The sequence below is a fragment of the Equus asinus genome, chromosome 12 (genome assembly GCF_041296235.1).
Source record: "Equus asinus isolate D_3611 breed Donkey chromosome 12, EquAss-T2T_v2, whole genome shotgun sequence".
Classification (NCBI taxonomy): domain Eukaryota; kingdom Metazoa; phylum Chordata; class Mammalia; order Perissodactyla; family Equidae; genus Equus; species Equus asinus.
Genome location: NC_091801.1, coordinates 66,794,975 through 66,813,983, shown reverse-complemented (window position 1 = coordinate 66,813,983; position 19,009 = coordinate 66,794,975). Strand labels below are relative to the sequence as shown.

Below are 19,009 nucleotides of genomic sequence, written 5' to 3'. Positions count from 1 at the left end.
TTCCTGATCCCCAGGAGCTAACCATCTGGTGTTAGTGATAGTGGATGGAGGAGACAGCCGTCTGAACAAAGGAATGCAATTCAGAATTACAGGGCCTTTGATAGATGTCTGTGCAGAATACCTAGGCATAAACAACGTTTAATGTCAACAGAGACTTTGGAAATAATTGGGTCTGAACTCCCTCATTTAACACATTAAAAAAACTGAGGTGCAGAGAGGTAAAGTGACTTGCTCAAGGTCACACAGCTAGTTGATGGAAGAACTAGTATTAGAATCCAAGTATTCTGATCTCTAACCTCAGCTGGCTGCATGGAAAGGGTGTGAGCTGAGTGATGTGCATTGGAGATGAGATGAAATTACACAGGAGAAATTTAGCAAAATCTCCTGTGGGTTTTTCACTGGTTGGTATTGGAAGTGAGAAGCCAGCATGGTGTAGAAAGAAAAATTGCCTTGCTCACTAGGAAACTTATGTTCTATGCCTAGCAATAACTACATACATAGAGTGCATCTTTAGACATAGGATCTAACACACTAAACATAGTGCATCCATGGATTTATTTAATGTATTATGGTTTTCAATAGTACCTTGCACCATCATCTCATTTTATTCTTGAAGCAGCCCTCTGAGGGGTGCCAGAAGGGCATCCCTAATCTTCTTTTGCAGATGAGCAAACTGAGGTGCAGAAAGTCAGACAGTTAGTTAAGTGAGAAACACAGTGTTAGAACTCCCGAACACTTCTAGTCCAATAGTCTCCCCATGACACCATGTATATACAAGTATGGAACAAGAGTGGTTAACTGAGAGTATTATTTGATTATATTACAGATGCATTGTGAGAGGTTTATATGTATCCTGAGAATAATTGGAACCACACTTTTTGGAGTCTCTCTCCTCCTTGGAATCACAGCTGCTTATATTGTTGGCTACCAATTTATCCAAACAGATAATTACTATTTCTCTTTTGGACTATATGGTGCCTTTTTAGCATCACACCTCATCATCCAAAGCCTGTTTGCCTTTTTGGAGCATCGAAAAATGAAAAAATCCCTAGAAACCCCCATTAAGTTGAACAAAACTGTTGCTCTTTGCATCGCTGCGTATCAAGAAGATCCAGACTACTTACGGAAATGCTTGCAATCTGTGAAAAGGCTAACCTACCCTGGGATTAAAGTTGTCATGGTCATAGATGGGAACTCAGAAGATGATCTTTACATGATGGACATCTTCAGTGAAGTCATGGGCAGGGACAAATCAGCCACTTACATCTGGAAGAACAACTTCCACGAGAAGGGTCCTGGTGAGACGGATGAGTCACATAAAGAAAGCTCTCAACATGTTACCCAATTGGTCTTGTCCAACAAAAGTATTTGCATCATGCAAAAATGGGGTGGAAAAAGAGAAGTCATGTACACGGCCTTCAGAGCACTGGGACGAAGTGTGGATTATGTGCAGGTAGGTTTCCGAATTCCTGCCAGGGCAAACATACATTTAAATAAAGCCGCTTTTGTATCTCTCCAGTCATATGTTATAGCCCATCCTTGTCCGTCCTGAGCACAGTACTCCTTTCAGTTCATTTGAAAACAGCATGACTGTTGAAAGCACATTTTGAAAGAGAGAAAAAAAAATCGTTTAACACTGTTAAGGCTATCTATGAAAATGCTTAACTTGTGCAGTGTTATTGGTTGGAACTCAAGATTATTTTGAACAGGAGACCCTTCCTTCCCTTCTCTCCCCCTCCCTTACCTTCTCTGCCCCCTGGGTTCTGCCAAGTTAAATCCAACATCATTTTCCACACTCTTAAAATCTCCAGCCTTGTAAGAAAATAGTGTCTGCTGAGCAGAAGGGTCTTGAAAAAATCTGTAGGCTCAAGGGAAAGCTATAAAGTGTTTTTTACGGAGACCAGGCAAAATGGGGATGGTGAGAACAATTTTCATTTAAAATGGCAAGGAACCCAAGACTGAGACACAGAGAGAAAGAATAGGAAAATGAAAAAGGGAGAGGGAAAAGAAAACAACCGTCCCAGAGCAAAACCCAAGTAATGTTTATTTCTCTCCCCAAACACCATTACCTCACTCACTGCAACTTGACCTTTGAAAGCATTTGTGATGGTGTTTGCTTACATGAAAATTAGACAGGCTGCGTCTCTCATTAATTCTCTGACTGCTCACTCCAGGGTTTCTCCTCTCCTAGTTGTTATTGAGGTTTTCTTCTTTAGAACATATGTAGGGTCCCTGTGAATTTTCTAGTGGTAATTTTCTGCAGACTCTTTAGTTAGATTTTGGCTATGATGATATTGAGAAGGGAGAAATTACTCTGGTTAAAAAATCTACTGAGACACTCTGCCTTTTCTCTTAAGAGTGAGATCCTACTTTTCAGATGATCTGTTATATATTTTAGGGGCCTTTATTGATGCAGAGTCATGCCCAATGGGTCTCTCTGTGTAACGGGATGGGAATGAGCACTGGCTTCAAAGTCAGCTGACATAGATTCTGATCTAGGTATGACTAGCTGGTTGACCTTGAGCAGGACCACCTCCCTGAGCCTCAGTTTACTGGATGGAATAAACCAATCTCACAAGGGGTTTGAGATAATTATTTCAAAAAAAAGTCTCCAAAGAGTACAAAAGTTATGAAGGTAGCAAAAGTTGTTAATGATGGTATTGTTAATATCATTAAAATGTTTGCTGTTAATGTTATTGTTATTTATTATATGATAATTTAGTCTTACTTGAAAATTACAGGACATGTCAATTGCCACCGCAGGGTTAATTTTGGTTAATATCTGAAGAGTTTTGAGGCATTTCTTCAGTTGATACAAGTCTGCATATTATTCTTCCTTCTAGGCAGTTGATAGAGTTTCACCCCCAAGTTTCTCCTAATTTCTAGAACTTGCACAATTAAGGTGGTTTCGGTTAACTCAGGACATTTTTACATATTTGCGTCATGCAACTTCAGGCCCAGGATGAAATGACCCTTTTAAAGGAGGGGATGACTGGGGAACTTACAGAAGTTTTGAAGAATGAAGCTCTGGGCCTAAAATGGGAAAACATCTGTTTTGATATTTTGCCTTTAATTCTAGCTAAAACAATTCCTTTGTTTGCCATTTCTAATCAAGATGTCATTGTGTGGACTTTCTTTCTTGTTCTTTTTTTGAAACCTGTTTCTCCCAAGCCCCCTTCTCTCATGATTCTTGTTTTGAATTATTTTTGTATCCTTGACAACTTGACATCGTGCCTGTCCAGGAAAAAGTAATACAAAATATGAAACATTAGAGTAGGCTCCCTGCTAGAACCCTAATCAGGCTTGAGAACTCTCCCTCCTTCAGGCTGATGCCTCCAGATATACTGATCTGAGCAGCAGCTACCGCTGGGCCCCGAATCCCCCTAGGATTCCCAGTTTATTCTAAGTGCTCAAACAAGGATAAAAAACATGTGTTGACATTCTGAAACCAGGTAATTCCATCCTGCCATCCTTCATCAAACTCCCCAATATTTAACCATGTGTACCCTATAAAAATGGAAATATCATAAGGTTCAAACTAATATACTGTCTCCTTCCATTCTGACTGACCTAGGGTCCTAGTGTTGCGGAGCAGAAGCCACAGAAAGACAAAGGAGAGAAGTGGGGTCGAGGATCATGGCTACTAAGTATTACAAGTGATTGAAGATGGAGTTCAGGTTGCTTAGGGAAGGAGGGAAGCAAAGTCCAGGTGCTGATATGCAAGAGAAAATGGGGGCTGGGGGAAGAAATTGACCATCTGCTCACATACTTGCTAACTTGGCTGGAGAACGCTGCTTAACTGTGCAGAGAAATGGCCAAAATGATTGGTTTCCAGTTGCAGCTGGGTCTTGGACAGTGGTCAGCACTCTCTTCACTTGATCGTGAATAGATATCTTGCTTATTGCTCTCATGACCTATTATTTCATACCTTCACCACTCTCCCAGCACCCTCCCCCAAACCCTCTCTGCTTAACTGCTAACAGATGACCTTGCCTCCTATGAAAGAGAAAAATCAAGAGTACTGGTTCTGAATGCTGCCAAGATCTTCTTCACTTTCTCCTGCTTACAGTTTCAAGGGTACACAACTTTACTTCCTATTTCAAGGTTGACCTTTCCACCTACCCTCCTGGGCTTTGTGAATTGCCTTCCTTTGGTCTCCCCCAGAACAAGGCTTTATCAACTACCACCTCTCCCTCTCTCAGCCTTCATCTCTAGTCTTCTCTACTGACTACTGTCTTAGCCTTAAAAGCCATTCAAATAATTAGTGCTGACATGGAATATAAAGGGAAGCTTTAGGAAAAATCCAGTCTGGTAGTAAATTCATCTATGATGCTAGTGACTGCTTTCAGAGATAGAGAAGATAAAAAAGCAGCAGAAGAAAAATACAAGATGAGAGAAGAAGGGAATGAGAAATAAAGATGAGAATGAGGAAGATTTTCTTGATTTTGTATCAAAGTAGTTTTCTGGAGAAACTTTTTTTAAAGAAGGACAGATTCTGACCTGTCTGAATATGGCTTAAGGTAGGGCAAAAGTCTTTCTTACCTTTTCAAATTTTCTTTTTTGAGCAAGATTAACCCTGAGCTAACTACTGCCAATCCTCCTCTTTTTGCTGAGGAAGACTGGCCCTGAGCTAACATCCATGCCCATCTTCCTCTACTTTATACGTGGGATGCCTACCACAGCATGGCTTTTGCCAAGCGGTGCCATGTCCGCACCCAAGCCCGAACCAGCAAACCCCGGGCCTCCAAGAAGTGGAACGTGCGAACTTAACCACTGCACCACTGGGCCAGCCCCACAAAATGTTTTTATATTAGCTTTTTTATTTACTGAATAACACATTTTTATGGTAGTATGTTTAAAAAATATAGGAAAGCACAATGAGCAAAATTAAAATCATCTGCAGCAAATACAGACCCATAGACTATGAAATTTAATACTTTCTAATGTAGACCTTTCTATTTTTCCCTTATTTTTAAAACAATTTTGGGATTATATTTACTTTTTTATATCTTTTTTTTTTGGTGAGGAAGATTGGCCCTGAGCTAACATCTGTTACCAATCTTCCTCTTTTTGCTTGAAGAAGATTGTTGCTGAGGTAACATCCATGCCAATCTTCCTCCGTTTTTTATGTGAGATGCCCCCACAGCATGGCTTGATGAGAAGTGTGTAGGTCTGCACCCGGGTTGCCAGGATCCAAACTTGTGAAACCTGAGCCATGGAAGCAGAGTGCACGAACTTAACCACTATGCCACTGGGCTGGTGCCTTGTATCTTTTTTCTCAATATCTGAAGACTTTTAAAGTATCCTTTGATATCTAGATTTTATAATTGCTTTATTCATATCTCCTGTTACCAAACACGGACATTACAACATAAGTGGCCCCCAGTCTATGTGACAAAGGAAAAAAACAATATCCCCTGATGTGTGCGTTAGGGATTTCCCAGGTAGAAAATATAAAATAAGTATGAACGTTTTCTAAAAGGGAAGATTGTAGGAGGCAATTTTATATTAATTTAATCGGACAGCATCCAAGGTATTCAAGATTCTTTGAGTAGGAGAAAAGTAAGACTAAATCACTCATAATAGTGGAGTTGACCCTCATAATTCACGGATTCTGTATTTGTAAATTACCCCACTCACTAAAACGAATTTGTAACCCCCAATTTAATACTCATAGTGCTTTTTGATCATGTATGGATGTGTAAAGTGGCAAAAAATTTGCCCCATGTGCATGTTCCCAGCTGAGGTTGAACAAGACCATGCTTTGCCTTCTTGTTTCAGCTTTTATGCTCCAAACAGTAACTTCTTCATAGGCTATTTACTATGTTTTTCACATTTTTATGCTTTTTGTTGGTGGTGTAGCTGTTTAAATGGCCCCCAAGGATAGTGCTGAAGTGCTCTCTAATGTTTCTAAGCATCAGAAGGCCGTAATTGTCTTATGGAGAAAACATGTTTGTTAGATGAACTTGTTCAGGCAGGCTTTATAGTGCTGTTGGCTGTGAATTCAGTTAATGACTCAAAATATATCTATAAAATAAGGCATATTTAAACAGAAATACAAATAAACTAGGGTCAGGTATTGATCAGGAGATAAAAATGTTGTGACCAGAGGCTCAGAGGAACATAACCATGTATTTCTGCTAGAAGCAATTTTTTGATATTTGCTAATTCAGTGTTCACAGAAACTTTGTAGAACAGGCCTACCATGAATAATGAGAATTGACTGTATATGACATTTGATTGGTTCCTGTTCTGTGTAGGAAGCCTCAGCTACTGAGATATTCTGAGGGCCCATGTTGAGGAAGTTATATGTCTCTTTGTATCCTTCATTTTAGAGGATAAGATAAAGAGCACATTGAAATAGGAATGGGGAAATCTGAATTCTAGATTCAACTGTGTTGTTCCCTTGCAGTGGGTCTCAACTGGTAGAACAGATGATCTCTGAGATTACTCCCCTCTCAGAACCCTAACTCAGTACTGTTTTAATTTCTCTGACATTTTCTTTCTAGCAACAAACCTAGGCTGTGGAAGAGTGTAATCAAAAAAAAAAAGAAAAGAAAAGAAAGAGGGGTATCAGAATTTTATTTTTATTAATTAGTTACTATCATATTTCTCACTTTCATTTTTAATCTACCTTTCCCCCTAAAGTTGGGTTCTTGGATCACTTAAACCCTGATTTAAGTGCCATCATCATAGGATTTCCTGATTCCCTCTTTAGAATGAGGATTCCAACCATTTGGAATAAACATGTTTCGTGGCCTTAGAGGTGACAACCTTTGGTTTTCCACTTCTGCAGCTGGCTTGTCACTTTTGCTTTGTACCTTTTATAACTTTCATTCGAGTGTAAGCCTTCCTAAAAAGGAAAAGAGAATAACCAAATGACTCATTTTATTTTATTTTATTTTTTTGAAGTCATGATAGTTTATAACATTGTGAAATTTCAGTTGTACATTATTATTTGTCAGTCAGCATACATATGAGCCCCTTTACCCCTTATGTGCACCCCCCACGTCCTTTCCCTCTAATAACCACTAATCTGTTCTCTTTGTCCATGTGTTAGTTTATCTTCCACATATGAGTGAAATCATACACTGTTTGTCTTTCTCTGTCTGACTTATTTCACTTAACATAATACCCTCAAGGTCTATCCATGTTGTTGTGAACGGGATGATTTTGTCTTTTTTTATGACTGAGTCATATTCTGTTATGTGTGTGTATATATATATATATATAAACCACATCTTTATCCAGTCACTGGGCACTTGGGTTGCTTCCACATCTTGGCTGTTGTGAATAATGCTACAAGGAACATAGGGGTGCATGTGTCTCTTTAAATTGTTGATTTCAAGTTCTTTGGATAAATACGCAGTAATGGGATAGCTAGAAAATGATTCCTCTTTTAATCTTAATGTTTTGAAGAGATTCTAAGTTGACCAACGTCAAGAATTATTTTATAACAATTTGGGTAGTTCATTCTACCCAGGAAGGCATAGATCTTCCTAATTCCTTTTGAAAAGAGCAACAAAAAAAGGCGAAATTTCTTAGCTGCCTGTAATGTAGAGGCTTTCCATTGGCTAGATTTGAGATCTCATGCCATAAACCAAATTACTATAAGAGAGGATCATCTCGCCGTTGCCCATCCCTCTCCCAAAAAAAGATTACCTTTTTTCTTTGAGGGTATTTTCCCCCCCCGGAATGGTTTTACTGATTAATTTCAAAGGGTCTTTATAGCTCTAAAATTCTTGGATTTTATGGTTTTGTATTTGCCACTCCCATCATTTGCCATTTTGTATTTACCACTTAATCTGAGGTTGGTAAACTTAGCTATATGCTTACTTGTAAATTCCGTTTATCCAGAATCCAAGTAACTAGAAAATCAAGAATTTTTTTTTTAAATGAAAGTATCATGCAATGTTAATAAAGTCCTAGAAGTTTGTCTTACTATAATTAATGACCGTACATGATAAGATTTTGATTGCCTTTTTTGGTTATATGAGACATTTTGAATTGTGTGCAATACTCCATTTTTGTGAAGCTTATTTTCTGTCCTAATTCTTTGGTTTTTCCCCATCTGCTGCATATATACAGTCCCACACAAATTGTCAGTGATATGTACTCTTTTTCACCAGACAATTTAGTTCTCAAGGTCTAGGTTAAAGAAATAAAATTCTGTCATATACATTTATGTGCTTCCCAAACTTTTCTGATTATATTGCTATTTTAAGTAGCATCACATTCAGCAGGTCAATGAAGAGATACCACCAAGTCAACATGCAACACCTTTGTAAGTTTCAGGGGGGTCCAGGGTCCATCCTTTGCTGCATGATCATCTTTCACACATCATACTCCAGGGTACACTTCAGGCTATAAATGAATCGCAATCAACTGCAAACTGCTGTCTAATTTTTCTATTTCTTTGCCCTAGTAAACAATCCAATCTAAGGACTTTTATATTGCCTGATCAAGAATTCACTTTGTTTAATTTAAGTTTCTTGGATATTGGACGAGGCATTGGTTTTCCTCCTCTCTGAGTGAGTCATAGCTTGTTCATAGTAATAATAATAAAGACCCCTTCTCATGGGACTAGAGTCCTCAGTTAGTGCCTCTGGTTTTGGTTTATCACTTCTTAGTATATATGTCTTCCTTTTATTGAGCATTTACTATGAGCATTTACCATTATTAAGTGGCTTACATATATTATCTAATTAACGTAACATTACAACAAATTTATGAAGTGGATATGAGTATCCATATTTCTCACCTAAGGGTGGAAGTTTAGGAAGGTGAGATAAGGAGCCTAAGGTCAAGAAGCAGGTCCAAGTTTATATAGCTGGTAAAGGGTCGATTGGGACTCAGATCTGTTTGACTCCAACATTTGCATAGTGCTTTCTTTTCCTTTCGGTAGTGTGTTTACTCTGGTATTGTACTGTCAGGAGTTCAGGGAGACTGGCACCATCTCATGTTTCCTAGGAAATAACTAACTGTGAATTTTTTTTGTTCTGGCCTACCCCTTTGCACTAGAGAAATGTCCCAGGGGGGAAATGAGAGGGAATGGGACTTTCCATTTAGTTCATGGTTAAGTTGTGGCAGGGAAGCTGGTTTGTAGGGCCGTGACCAAGAGGAAATTCCACAGACTGTAGAAAAAAATAGTCTCACTGGGTCAAGGTTAAGATGAAGGGTCAAGGTTAAGAAAGGACAGCCTTCCAATCAGGAAAAGGGTGAAGGCAGTAGCAACAGAAGGGGTCTTGATTTATTTCCAATCTGTTTCCTTATTGAAGGTGGCCGGAGTAATTTCCTCTTGCTGTGTAGCTCTCAGTGCCCTTTGAAGTGGTATGGGGCAGGAGGAGAGGGGGCGGAATCCGCTAGTTAGTCTGAAAGAAAACACGTTAAAAAAATGTGTGAGACACGGAGACCTGGTGTTTTAGACTTGGGTCTTAGAATTTGAAAGGCATTTGGTAGAGTAAGTAACAATATTTTCAGAAGAGATTTTTATGTAAATTACAGTGAGGCAGATTAAGATCAGTGAGATACACTGTAATGGACTTACAGTCTAATAACTTATGTAATAGACTATAGACCAATAGTCTGTACCTATCACAGATAGTTCCAGATACGTTTGAATTTGTTTGCTGTGATAAGAGATTCTCCATATGTCATCAATTCCTGTGTTCCTTTTAGAGATTCTCTCTACTAAGCCATCTATTTGTGAGAGTGATCATCATCATCCTTTAGCTATGGCTTTACTTAGGGAGCATAAAAATTTAAAGATTGTTACCTAATACTAAGGAAGTACTTCTCCACAGTCCTTTGTAATTTACAAAGTGCTTTTATATGCAGTGTCTCACTCCAGTACCATGATGATGGTAAATGGCTTGTTCAAGGTCATAGAAATAGTAGGATACTGGACTCAAAACTTAATTGAGGCTCCTTGATTCTGAGGGCATTTGTTCTTATAATAGGTAAGTATTGGCTAAAGAAAAAATATCTAGCTTATTACATTTTACGCTTTTTATGCAGTTACTGTTATTTAAAACACATGGAGATAGAGGGAACCTTTAAAAAATCTACTAGAATTAAAATTGGGGCTTAGAATGTATTTAATCTCAACTTTTTAATTTTTTTTAATTTTGTGAAAGAGAACCCTCCCCCTGCAACCAATTACTTTAGTCCCAGGGTTGGCAAACTTTGCTTGTAAAAGGCCTGATACTATATTTACTAAATATTAGGTTTTGCAGGCCATATGGTCTCTGTCGCAACTACCCAACTTTGGCTTTTTAGTGTGAAAGCAACCGTAGAAAATATGAAAATGAATGAGCATGCCTGGGTTCCAATAAAACTTTATTTGTGGACGCTGAAATTTGAATTTTATACAGTTTCTATGTGTCACACAATATTCTTTTCTGATTTTTTTTCAACTATTTAAAAAGCTGAAAACCGTTTTTAGCCCACAGGCCATATCAAAACAGGTGGCATGCCAGACTTGCCTGCCACCACAGACTTGGTCTGTGGACCTTAGTTTGCCAACCCCTGTTTTAGAGGGGGAGGCGGGGGAGGGCGTTAACTCTTGGCTAGGATAGTGAAGGACGAGAGCAATGGTCTTATGCACCTTAGTTGATGATTCTGTGGTTAAGCCTGAGGTGGCTGGTTCCTCCCAATTATGTCTTTTTGTCTTGACATTTTCCACTCATTTTAGTCAGAATTTGGTGACTTTACTTCATTTCCATATCTCCTAGTGAGAAATCTTATGCCCAGTGATCATGTGGTTTAAACAAATTACAGTGATACATTCCGTGTGGACAGAAGGAGGTTTTGATTTGTCCTCTAATTTTTCCTGTGTGCAATTCACGTCCTGTAGCTTTTCCCCATGTGAGGTTAAGCTCTCTGTGAACTGGTGTATGTCCCCCACAGCTTCTAGCCTAGAGCTAAATAGCCAACATTCATGAAACTACATACTTGTTATTAATTGGTGACGAAACGACTAGAAATCCCGTTCCTACTATGCTGATTTTAAGAGGGCCTAAAGTTACACTCTAATAAATAAATGCTATTAGGTCCATGAACATACATGCTTTTACAGACTGTCCTAGGTGGTGGCTTTCTAGTTGGCATTCTATCAGCAAACAATATCCAGAAATTGAACTTCTGGAAAGCTCGTTACTCCCATATAGCAAACACCTTCCCAAGAGATTTCTGCGAGCTTTCCCTTCTGACACAGTTACACTCATCATGTGAACAATCTCTCTCAGAGAACTTCTGGCACTTTGCTGTTGGAAACTGGGAGGGGCAGGACCGATTTAAATATGCAGAACCTCAGACGTTTGGTTCAAGTTTATTCATTTCAAAGGGGCAGTTCCCTTGGCTTGTTTATGCTCACAAGCAGGCGGAGTTACTTGAACATTAATTCTGGATTGCCCCCTTCCTGTTGTTTTTAGTCTTATTTTAGCCTTCTGGTTTACCTTTCCGGGCTTGAGTCAACCGAGGTGGGTGTGGCCATAGACTTTCAGGATGCTTCATGCTAAAGGTGGGTTGACCTTCTGTCTTCACCTTTCTTTACCCTCCTGGTTGGCCGATAGCCATATACAAACCAGTGATAGACAAGGCATGGGAAAAGCAAAACATCACTTTTGGAGTAATTTATTTAGGCTTCTGAGGTTTAGGACACAGCTACAAAGCCAAGTGTTCATAAAATCCTACTTTCTACAAAGAAAAACTAATGCCTAGCTTCAGCCTGAGATTTTTTTTTTTTCTCTAAAATAAATGAGACCATGCTGGACCAAAATAGAATGCCAAACAACAAACAAACAGTAAATGGGTTCTTATTTAGAAAATGGATGCTTCCAAATAAGTAAAATGAGATTAAAAATTCAGAAGTTAACCCCAAAATTGCTATAATTAGTTAAATACAGAGAAGTGATAAGTTCGTGTTTTATAACTGGATACCCCATATACTCTAAGTTGTAAGTTCGAATAATGCATTTAAGTTGCTGTTTTCACCAACATTCTATATTAATATATAATCTTTTCAGAAAAGAAAAAGCTATTAGTAAAATTGAGAGAGACGCATTTTTTAGAATGTTGGAATTCCTTAGCTAATCCTATGAGGGACTCATGCTACATATGTATAAGCTCCCCTTCAACTCTACAAATTATTTTTTTAGGTTTTTTTCCCCCATTCAAAAGTGGTATATCAAATGCCTACAATTTTTATAAAGTAGTTTGGCGAACTGTAAAGATAATTACTTTTGATGTAAATAAGTAGGCTAAATCCTGACTAAATCCATCCTGTATAGCCAGACTGAATGGGAAAATAATGGGAATTGTAGATAACGCCCCAGTCTCTTCTAATCATGTCATTTATTGTTTGGATGGGGATGTGAAACTGGTTCATTACAGGTCAGCTCTGTTCGGTTTACATCTGCTGTGGCCTTGCTGCATTCCCCAGAAGGGAACACTATGTCTTATTAGTATTACTCAGGGAGAGGTGGCAGCACTGTTCCTACTTCTGATTTTCTTTGATCCTGTGGAAGAAGCTCCATCCACAGGTATAACCCACCTTAGTAGTAGTAAGTAAGTAGTAGTAACCTTGCGCTAAGGAGAAGTAACTTTTCCCAGCTGTCTTGCTCCTTCCTCCCTAAGAGAAATGACTTAATCTGATTGGTGAGTGTGGAAGGAGTAGCCCAGCTTCCCCTTCCCCTTTTCTTCTGGGAGTGGGCTACCTCAAGGAGCAGACATCTGCCATCCCTTTTGAAGGGGGTGCACTGTGTCTGCAGGAGGAGGCTGGCCCCACTTAGATACTAGGGAACATAATTATGAAGCCCGTCACTCCACAGATATAAGCCCCATTCTCTGCGTCAGCTTTATGACTGCACAGGTGATAGTTTAGTCTCTCATCCACCTTATTCTTCTGTTTCATTTTCCAAATGGTTCAGAAATCAAGCTGGAAAGAAAAGTACTGTTTATAACACTGCCCCCTTGGGCCTTCAATAGAAATGTCTGTCAGGAGTTCACAGTATTGACTAATAATTTTCTTGCAGTTGTAGTTGATTTGGTTTCAGAATTGCTTTTTTTGACCCACATAAAGATTTTTAAGAACAGTGATTAGCATTTCCAGAATGGCTTAAGATAATTAAATCTGCTTTTATATACAAGGGGCTAGATGGATACTTAATACTCTAGGATAAAAAAGCGGTCTGAAGGTCATGCTAGTTCCCTTACTGCTGCGATGTCACCTGCCGAGCCCAGGTCATATGGACAGCTTGCCTCAGAACTATACAACCAGCTGTAGGAGAACTGCTTTCCTGTGTTTTATTCACGCTATTGAAATAGGGGGAAAAATCACTATTAAACATGTTTCCCTTTCAATACTGTCATAGAATTTTCCAAACATCATTCAGACACGAGGGACAAATTGCCTAAAAGCTTTATTTAAGGTGACTGGAAAAAATAAAAATAAATATCTAGAGTGAGCAACCCAGGATGTTTTCCAAGTCCTGGAAAACTAGGATGTTCCCTGAGATGTAAGACTTTCATTGCCAAAATTGGGACATTCCATGGCAAACTAGGACAAGCTGATCACCCTTTAAGACATACCTAGTACATCACTTTAGCTCTTCTATTCAATGATGCCATTAACTTAAATATTGAGCTTGCTGAAAAACAAGCTCTTTGTATTGGCTGTGATATAACAACTTGGTCATCCCTGTGATACTTGCTTATTGAGGCCGTGACAATAAGGCTGAAGGCATAATGTATATGCCCAATTTTAACTGTATGGAACCCACTCATAGTTTTTCCTCTTCTTTGACTCATTTCTGCTTTCTTCTTTGCAGGTTTGTGATTCAGATACCATGCTTGACCCTGCCTCGTCTGTGGAGATGGTAAAAGTTTTAGAAGAAGACCCCATGGTTGGAGGTGTCGGAGGAGATGTCCAGGTGCATATGGCTTCACTTTTTGCATGAGTCACTTTTAGTAGCACTCTTACTCATTGATTCATTGAACATATATTTACCCACTTTACTGCCTTTTCCCCTAAATTGAAAGAATTTAGTATCTCTTTGCTTAATCCTGGGGTATAACCCATGTCTGTTGTGGCTGATAAGTTATGTACAATATAATGTGAATGTATAATGATTTCCACCATATCTTCTTGAGCCATAACTTAATGTTCTGGTAAAAAATGTGATGTTGGAATCCATTTAGTTGCGAGGTTAAAAAAATGGAATTATGGCAGGGGATGGATTCTATATCTTATACTCATATATTTAAAATCAATCAATTTATTGATCATATTGATCATTTAAGACCAATATATGGTTGATCAAAAATCCAAATTGGAAATCAAAAGAAGAAAAGAGAAACAGTGACTCAAATTTGTACTAGTGAGAAAAGAAAACGAAAGATTCATTAATAGGTGGGTTTTCCAATTATTTCCCACTAATTACTCCTTATTTCCCATTATTTATTATAAATGAAGAAACAGTTAGTGAAACAATATTAATGAAGGCAATTTGAAATTTGTGGGATGGGAAAATAAATATGTGGAAGTATATGAAGATTAAAATGAGGTCTTTGCAAATGTATGATTAGATTTTAGCAAAAGATGAGAAGCACATAGAAATTCAACTTTAAAATTTAGGCATTATGTTGCTGTGTAATGCATTTTGTGCATTCATGGTGACAGAAGGCAAAGAAAATGCACTAGAATGGACAAAGAAATAACGTGGTGATAAAAAGGAAGCATGCAAAATCCAGATGAAAATTGAACAAAATTGAGACAGAGGAGAGAGTTTAGAAATGTTGCCAAGAAAAAGCTGATACATTTCCATAGCCTTTATACAGATTATTATTTCGGGATTCAAGTTTTCGGGGGAGGCCAGAGCAAACCCTTTTTATCACTGGCATTGTATAAAGGAGGGGAGGTAGGAGCAGGAAAATTAACAGAATTGGATGAGTTGGAAATTAACCAGAAGAGGAGAGAATAGGACTTCAAAACCTTCAAATCTTAGGTGGCAGGAAAGAGTGGGAGAAGAATTTAGGGGCTGAGAACTACAGCCTAAAAAAATCTCTATGTATCACATCTCAACCAGAACAAAAAACGTAGCGAAAAGAGGATAGCAGATAATGAAGTAAAAGAAATATTTGTCATCATTCGCAACATGTGCACACAACTTATCAAATTAATCTAGTAGTACAGAATCAGAGAAAATAAAATCTAACCACGTCAAAAAGAGGAAGGAAGCCAAAACAGGAGGACAAAATAACAAACTACACTCTTCATAGTAACTTTATGATGATGTAGAGTTTGCTGGTATTTTTAGCTATGGTTTACCTTTTATTTACTTAGTTTTTCCTTCTTGCAGATTTTAAACAAGTACGATTCCTGGATCTCCTTCCTCAGCAGTGTGAGATACTGGATGGCTTTTAACATAGAAAGAGCCTGTCAGTCTTATTTTGGGTGCGTCCAGTGCATTAGTGGACCCCTGGGAATGTACAGAAACTCCTTGCTGCATGAATTCGTAGAAGACTGGTACAATCAGGAATTTATGGGCAGCCAATGTAGTTTTGGCGATGACCGGCATCTAACGAACCGAGTGCTGAGTCTGGGTTATGCAACAAAATACACAGCTCGATCCAAGTGCCTTACTGAAACACCTATAGAATATCTCAGATGGTTAAACCAGCAGACCCGTTGGAGCAAGTCCTACTTCCGAGAGTGGCTGTACAATGCGATGTGGTTTCATAAACATCACTTGTGGATGACCTACGAAGCGGTTATCACTGGATTCTTCCCTTTCTTTCTCATTGCCACAGTAATCCAGCTCTTCTACCGGGGTAAAATTTGGAATATCCTCCTCTTCTTGTTAACAGTCCAGTTAGTAGGTCTCATAAAGTCTTCCTTTGCCAGCTGCCTTAGAGGAAACATCGTCATGGTCTTCATGTCCCTCTACTCAGTGTTATACATGTCAAGTTTACTGCCCGCCAAAATGTTTGCAATTGCCACGATAAACAAAGCTGGGTGGGGCACATCTGGAAGGAAAACCATTGTTGTTAATTTCATAGGACTCATTCCAGTATCAGTGTGGTTTACAATCCTCCTGGGTGGAGTCATTTTCACCATTTATATGGAATCTAAAAAGCCATTCTCAGAATCCAAACAGACAGTTCTAATCGTTGGAACGTTGCTCTATGCATGCTATTGGGTCATGCTTTTGACGCTGTACGTGGTTCTCATCAACAAATGTGGCAGGCGGAAGAAGGGACAACAGTATGACATGGTGCTTGATGTATGACCTTACATTGTTTGACGTTTGCAGTCACACACACAGACACACACAAAACCTTAGTTCCTCTAGGGACTGTACAGCGTGGGGCATCAGACAATGCCACCAACGGAGACATATCACTGCTGCTGGGACTTGAACAAAGACATTTCTATGGGTTTATTTTGATTCTGCCAAAGTAAAATCATGCATCAACAAGAAGAAACTCAGATTGAACCTGTTATTTCTATGAAAATGGGAAGAAATTTTTGTTTATGCACTTTTTCCTTACTGTACATCGCCTGTTTTCTCTATATACCTCACTAGCCGTGCTTTATGTGGGTTATCATGGAAGAAAAGGATTTTGGAAACTCAAGGAAAAGTTCTTTCAATGTATACAACCTAACTTATGGACTGTGTTGATAGCTAATTTTTTTTAGAAAGGATTTTCTGTTTAACTTTACCAAATGAAATGCCAAAGGAAATTTTAAAGGCCATTGGCTGTGCTGTATTTTTATATAATTGTACTGTGTTTTAAAATTTTGTATGCCAATTTTTAAAACAAATTTTGCATATTCTATATTTTACTTCTCTGCCAAAATACACCTGTTCTTCCTCTTTTTTAAAAAATAATAATAGGTTCTGAAAAAATTCATACTTAAAAAAAGAAAACCTACCCAAAATGTGAAGCTTGGTTGACTGATGTTGCTCATGATAGAAAAAATAAAAATGTTTCTCTCTCTCTCTCTCTCTTCCTTTTAAAATTGAATAGATTATTTCTGTGAAAAAGTATTCAAACTTTCAATATTTTGGTTTCTTTTCATTTCTTTCAGAAAAGGCCAATGTACCTGTCACACTTTGGGAATAGAAATACATACTTATGTGTACAAAAAATGAAAATCATTGAAAATCAAGGCCAAAGGGATAGAAAAGTGCAATTTTTTTCATAAGATTAGTCCTTGAGTTAAAACACTAGGCATCCAGCACTGGACAAAACATAAGTACCAAAGATGAATAATCTTTGGAGATTCTAGCAGTGTTTTCCCAGGCTAAGTAAAATGGAAAGTGGAAAAAATTGTGTATATGATTTGGAGAAATTCAGTGCAGTTCATCATTTTGTTGTGTGGCCTGAATTCACCGGATCCTGTCAATATATTGAACAAGTTTTATCTGTCTTTTTCTTTTCAGCTTGCTAGTTCACTTTCCATGTTAGTATGAGGTTGACGTGGTTGAGTTGGATAAATTATAATAAATATAAAGCACGTAGATTCAAAATTAACTTTTACTTTCTGGGGAGGACTTTTTCCAAATTATACAGATAATTTCTTCATCTCTCCTGTTCTTGGCCTACATAAATATGTTTACATAGTAGAAATGATATCAAGGTTTAATAAGTGTATCAAGAATTGGCACATAAAAAAATCGATGAACCAGGCGCCCTTAACCAGCTAATTAGCTACTCCAGAGCCTCAATTATTCAGTTTGGCTATTGACAGGATCCATCTTGTCTTGTAGCTGGTGCTGTGTAGACCTGTGTTAAAAACACAATTGAACACATAATTGTTACATAAAAAGGATTGCGATGAAGCGGAGACATGTGGAGAAGCGTCCAGTCACGTGCTTTCTGCATGTCTGCTTCTTTTTCATGCAAACAACTGTGTTCCATCTATCCTGCCTAAGAAAAAGCTGCACATTCTACCTTTGGAATACAAAAAGGTATATAACATTCTGCAATGCAGACTCTCACTGATTGGAGAGCTTGTGGGGAACAAACACACCATGCCAATAAATGAGACTAAAACTTGAGTTTGCCTTTTTAACTATTTATGTTCTAAGTTAAGCTTTGATAACATTCAAATGTCAAATTCTCTCATTCTTATAAAAAGATTGAATTAATTGCCTGTATTTATTTTAGCAATTATTCAATGTATTTCCAGTATAGGATGTATAGTATAATTGATTTTTTTTGTAAATAAAATATTTTTGATAAGATTATTGCCTTTTTTTCTAAGGGAAGGGGGAATTTTAAACAAAACAGAAAAACTTTTTTTTTCCTGATTGTAATAGTATGGTTTTAAGAATGGGGTATATATATAAAAAAAACAAAACATGGTTGATCAAAGATAATAGAAGTCATTTAATGTTACTAATCATAGAGTAGAAATCCTCCACACTGGTGTCATTTGGAAATCTGGAAAACTGAGAGAGAGCAACAGAGAGGAAAGAGAGAGGAGAGTAAGAGAGATTGCTCCAATTAACGTAAACATTGTCTCTAATCTTCTGTTACTTCTACTTTTCTTTGAAATCAGCCCAATTTTAGAAAAAAGTTGTTTTCTTATAGTAATTTATTATAGCAGAAAAAATCACAGATTTTTAGAAAAATCATAAATTTGTTTATTATGCCATTATTTATAAATAATAACAAAACCTTAAAATAACTTAAAATCCAATAATGTGAGCAATAATTAAACGAATTATGGCATTTCCAAACAATGAAACATCATTAGCCACTAAACACAATGTTCTCAGAATATGAGGATGTTGGGGAAATGTTACATTAAAAATATAAAATCATTTTGTATAGTAACATCCCAATTTTGTAAAAACAAAAATGTTTAAAATGTGATTATTTCTAATACTGGGAATATGATCGATTTATATTCTGTATACGTTTTTGTATTTTCCAAATACCGTACTCATGTATTGCTTTTATAATCAGAAAAAGGACAATAAATATTGATTTTTCAAAA

General features: G+C 37.7%; 1 protein-coding gene across 1 annotated transcript in view; it reads left to right on the top strand.

Moving 5' to 3' along the window:
* The window catches only part of HAS2 (hyaluronan synthase 2), a 29,868-nt gene extending 11,627 nt beyond the window's left edge, over positions 1–18,241 (top strand). The window contains exons 2-4 of the mRNA XM_014855299.3: positions 827–1,453; positions 13,830–13,931; positions 15,360–18,241. Of these exons, the coding sequence (XP_014710785.1) occupies positions 827–1,453; positions 13,830–13,931; positions 15,360–16,289 (1,659 nt within the window). The 3' untranslated portion in view covers positions 16,290–18,241. The remainder of the gene's footprint in view (positions 1–826; positions 1,454–13,829; positions 13,932–15,359) is intronic.
* The last annotated feature ends 768 nt before the right edge of the window (positions 18,242–19,009 follow it).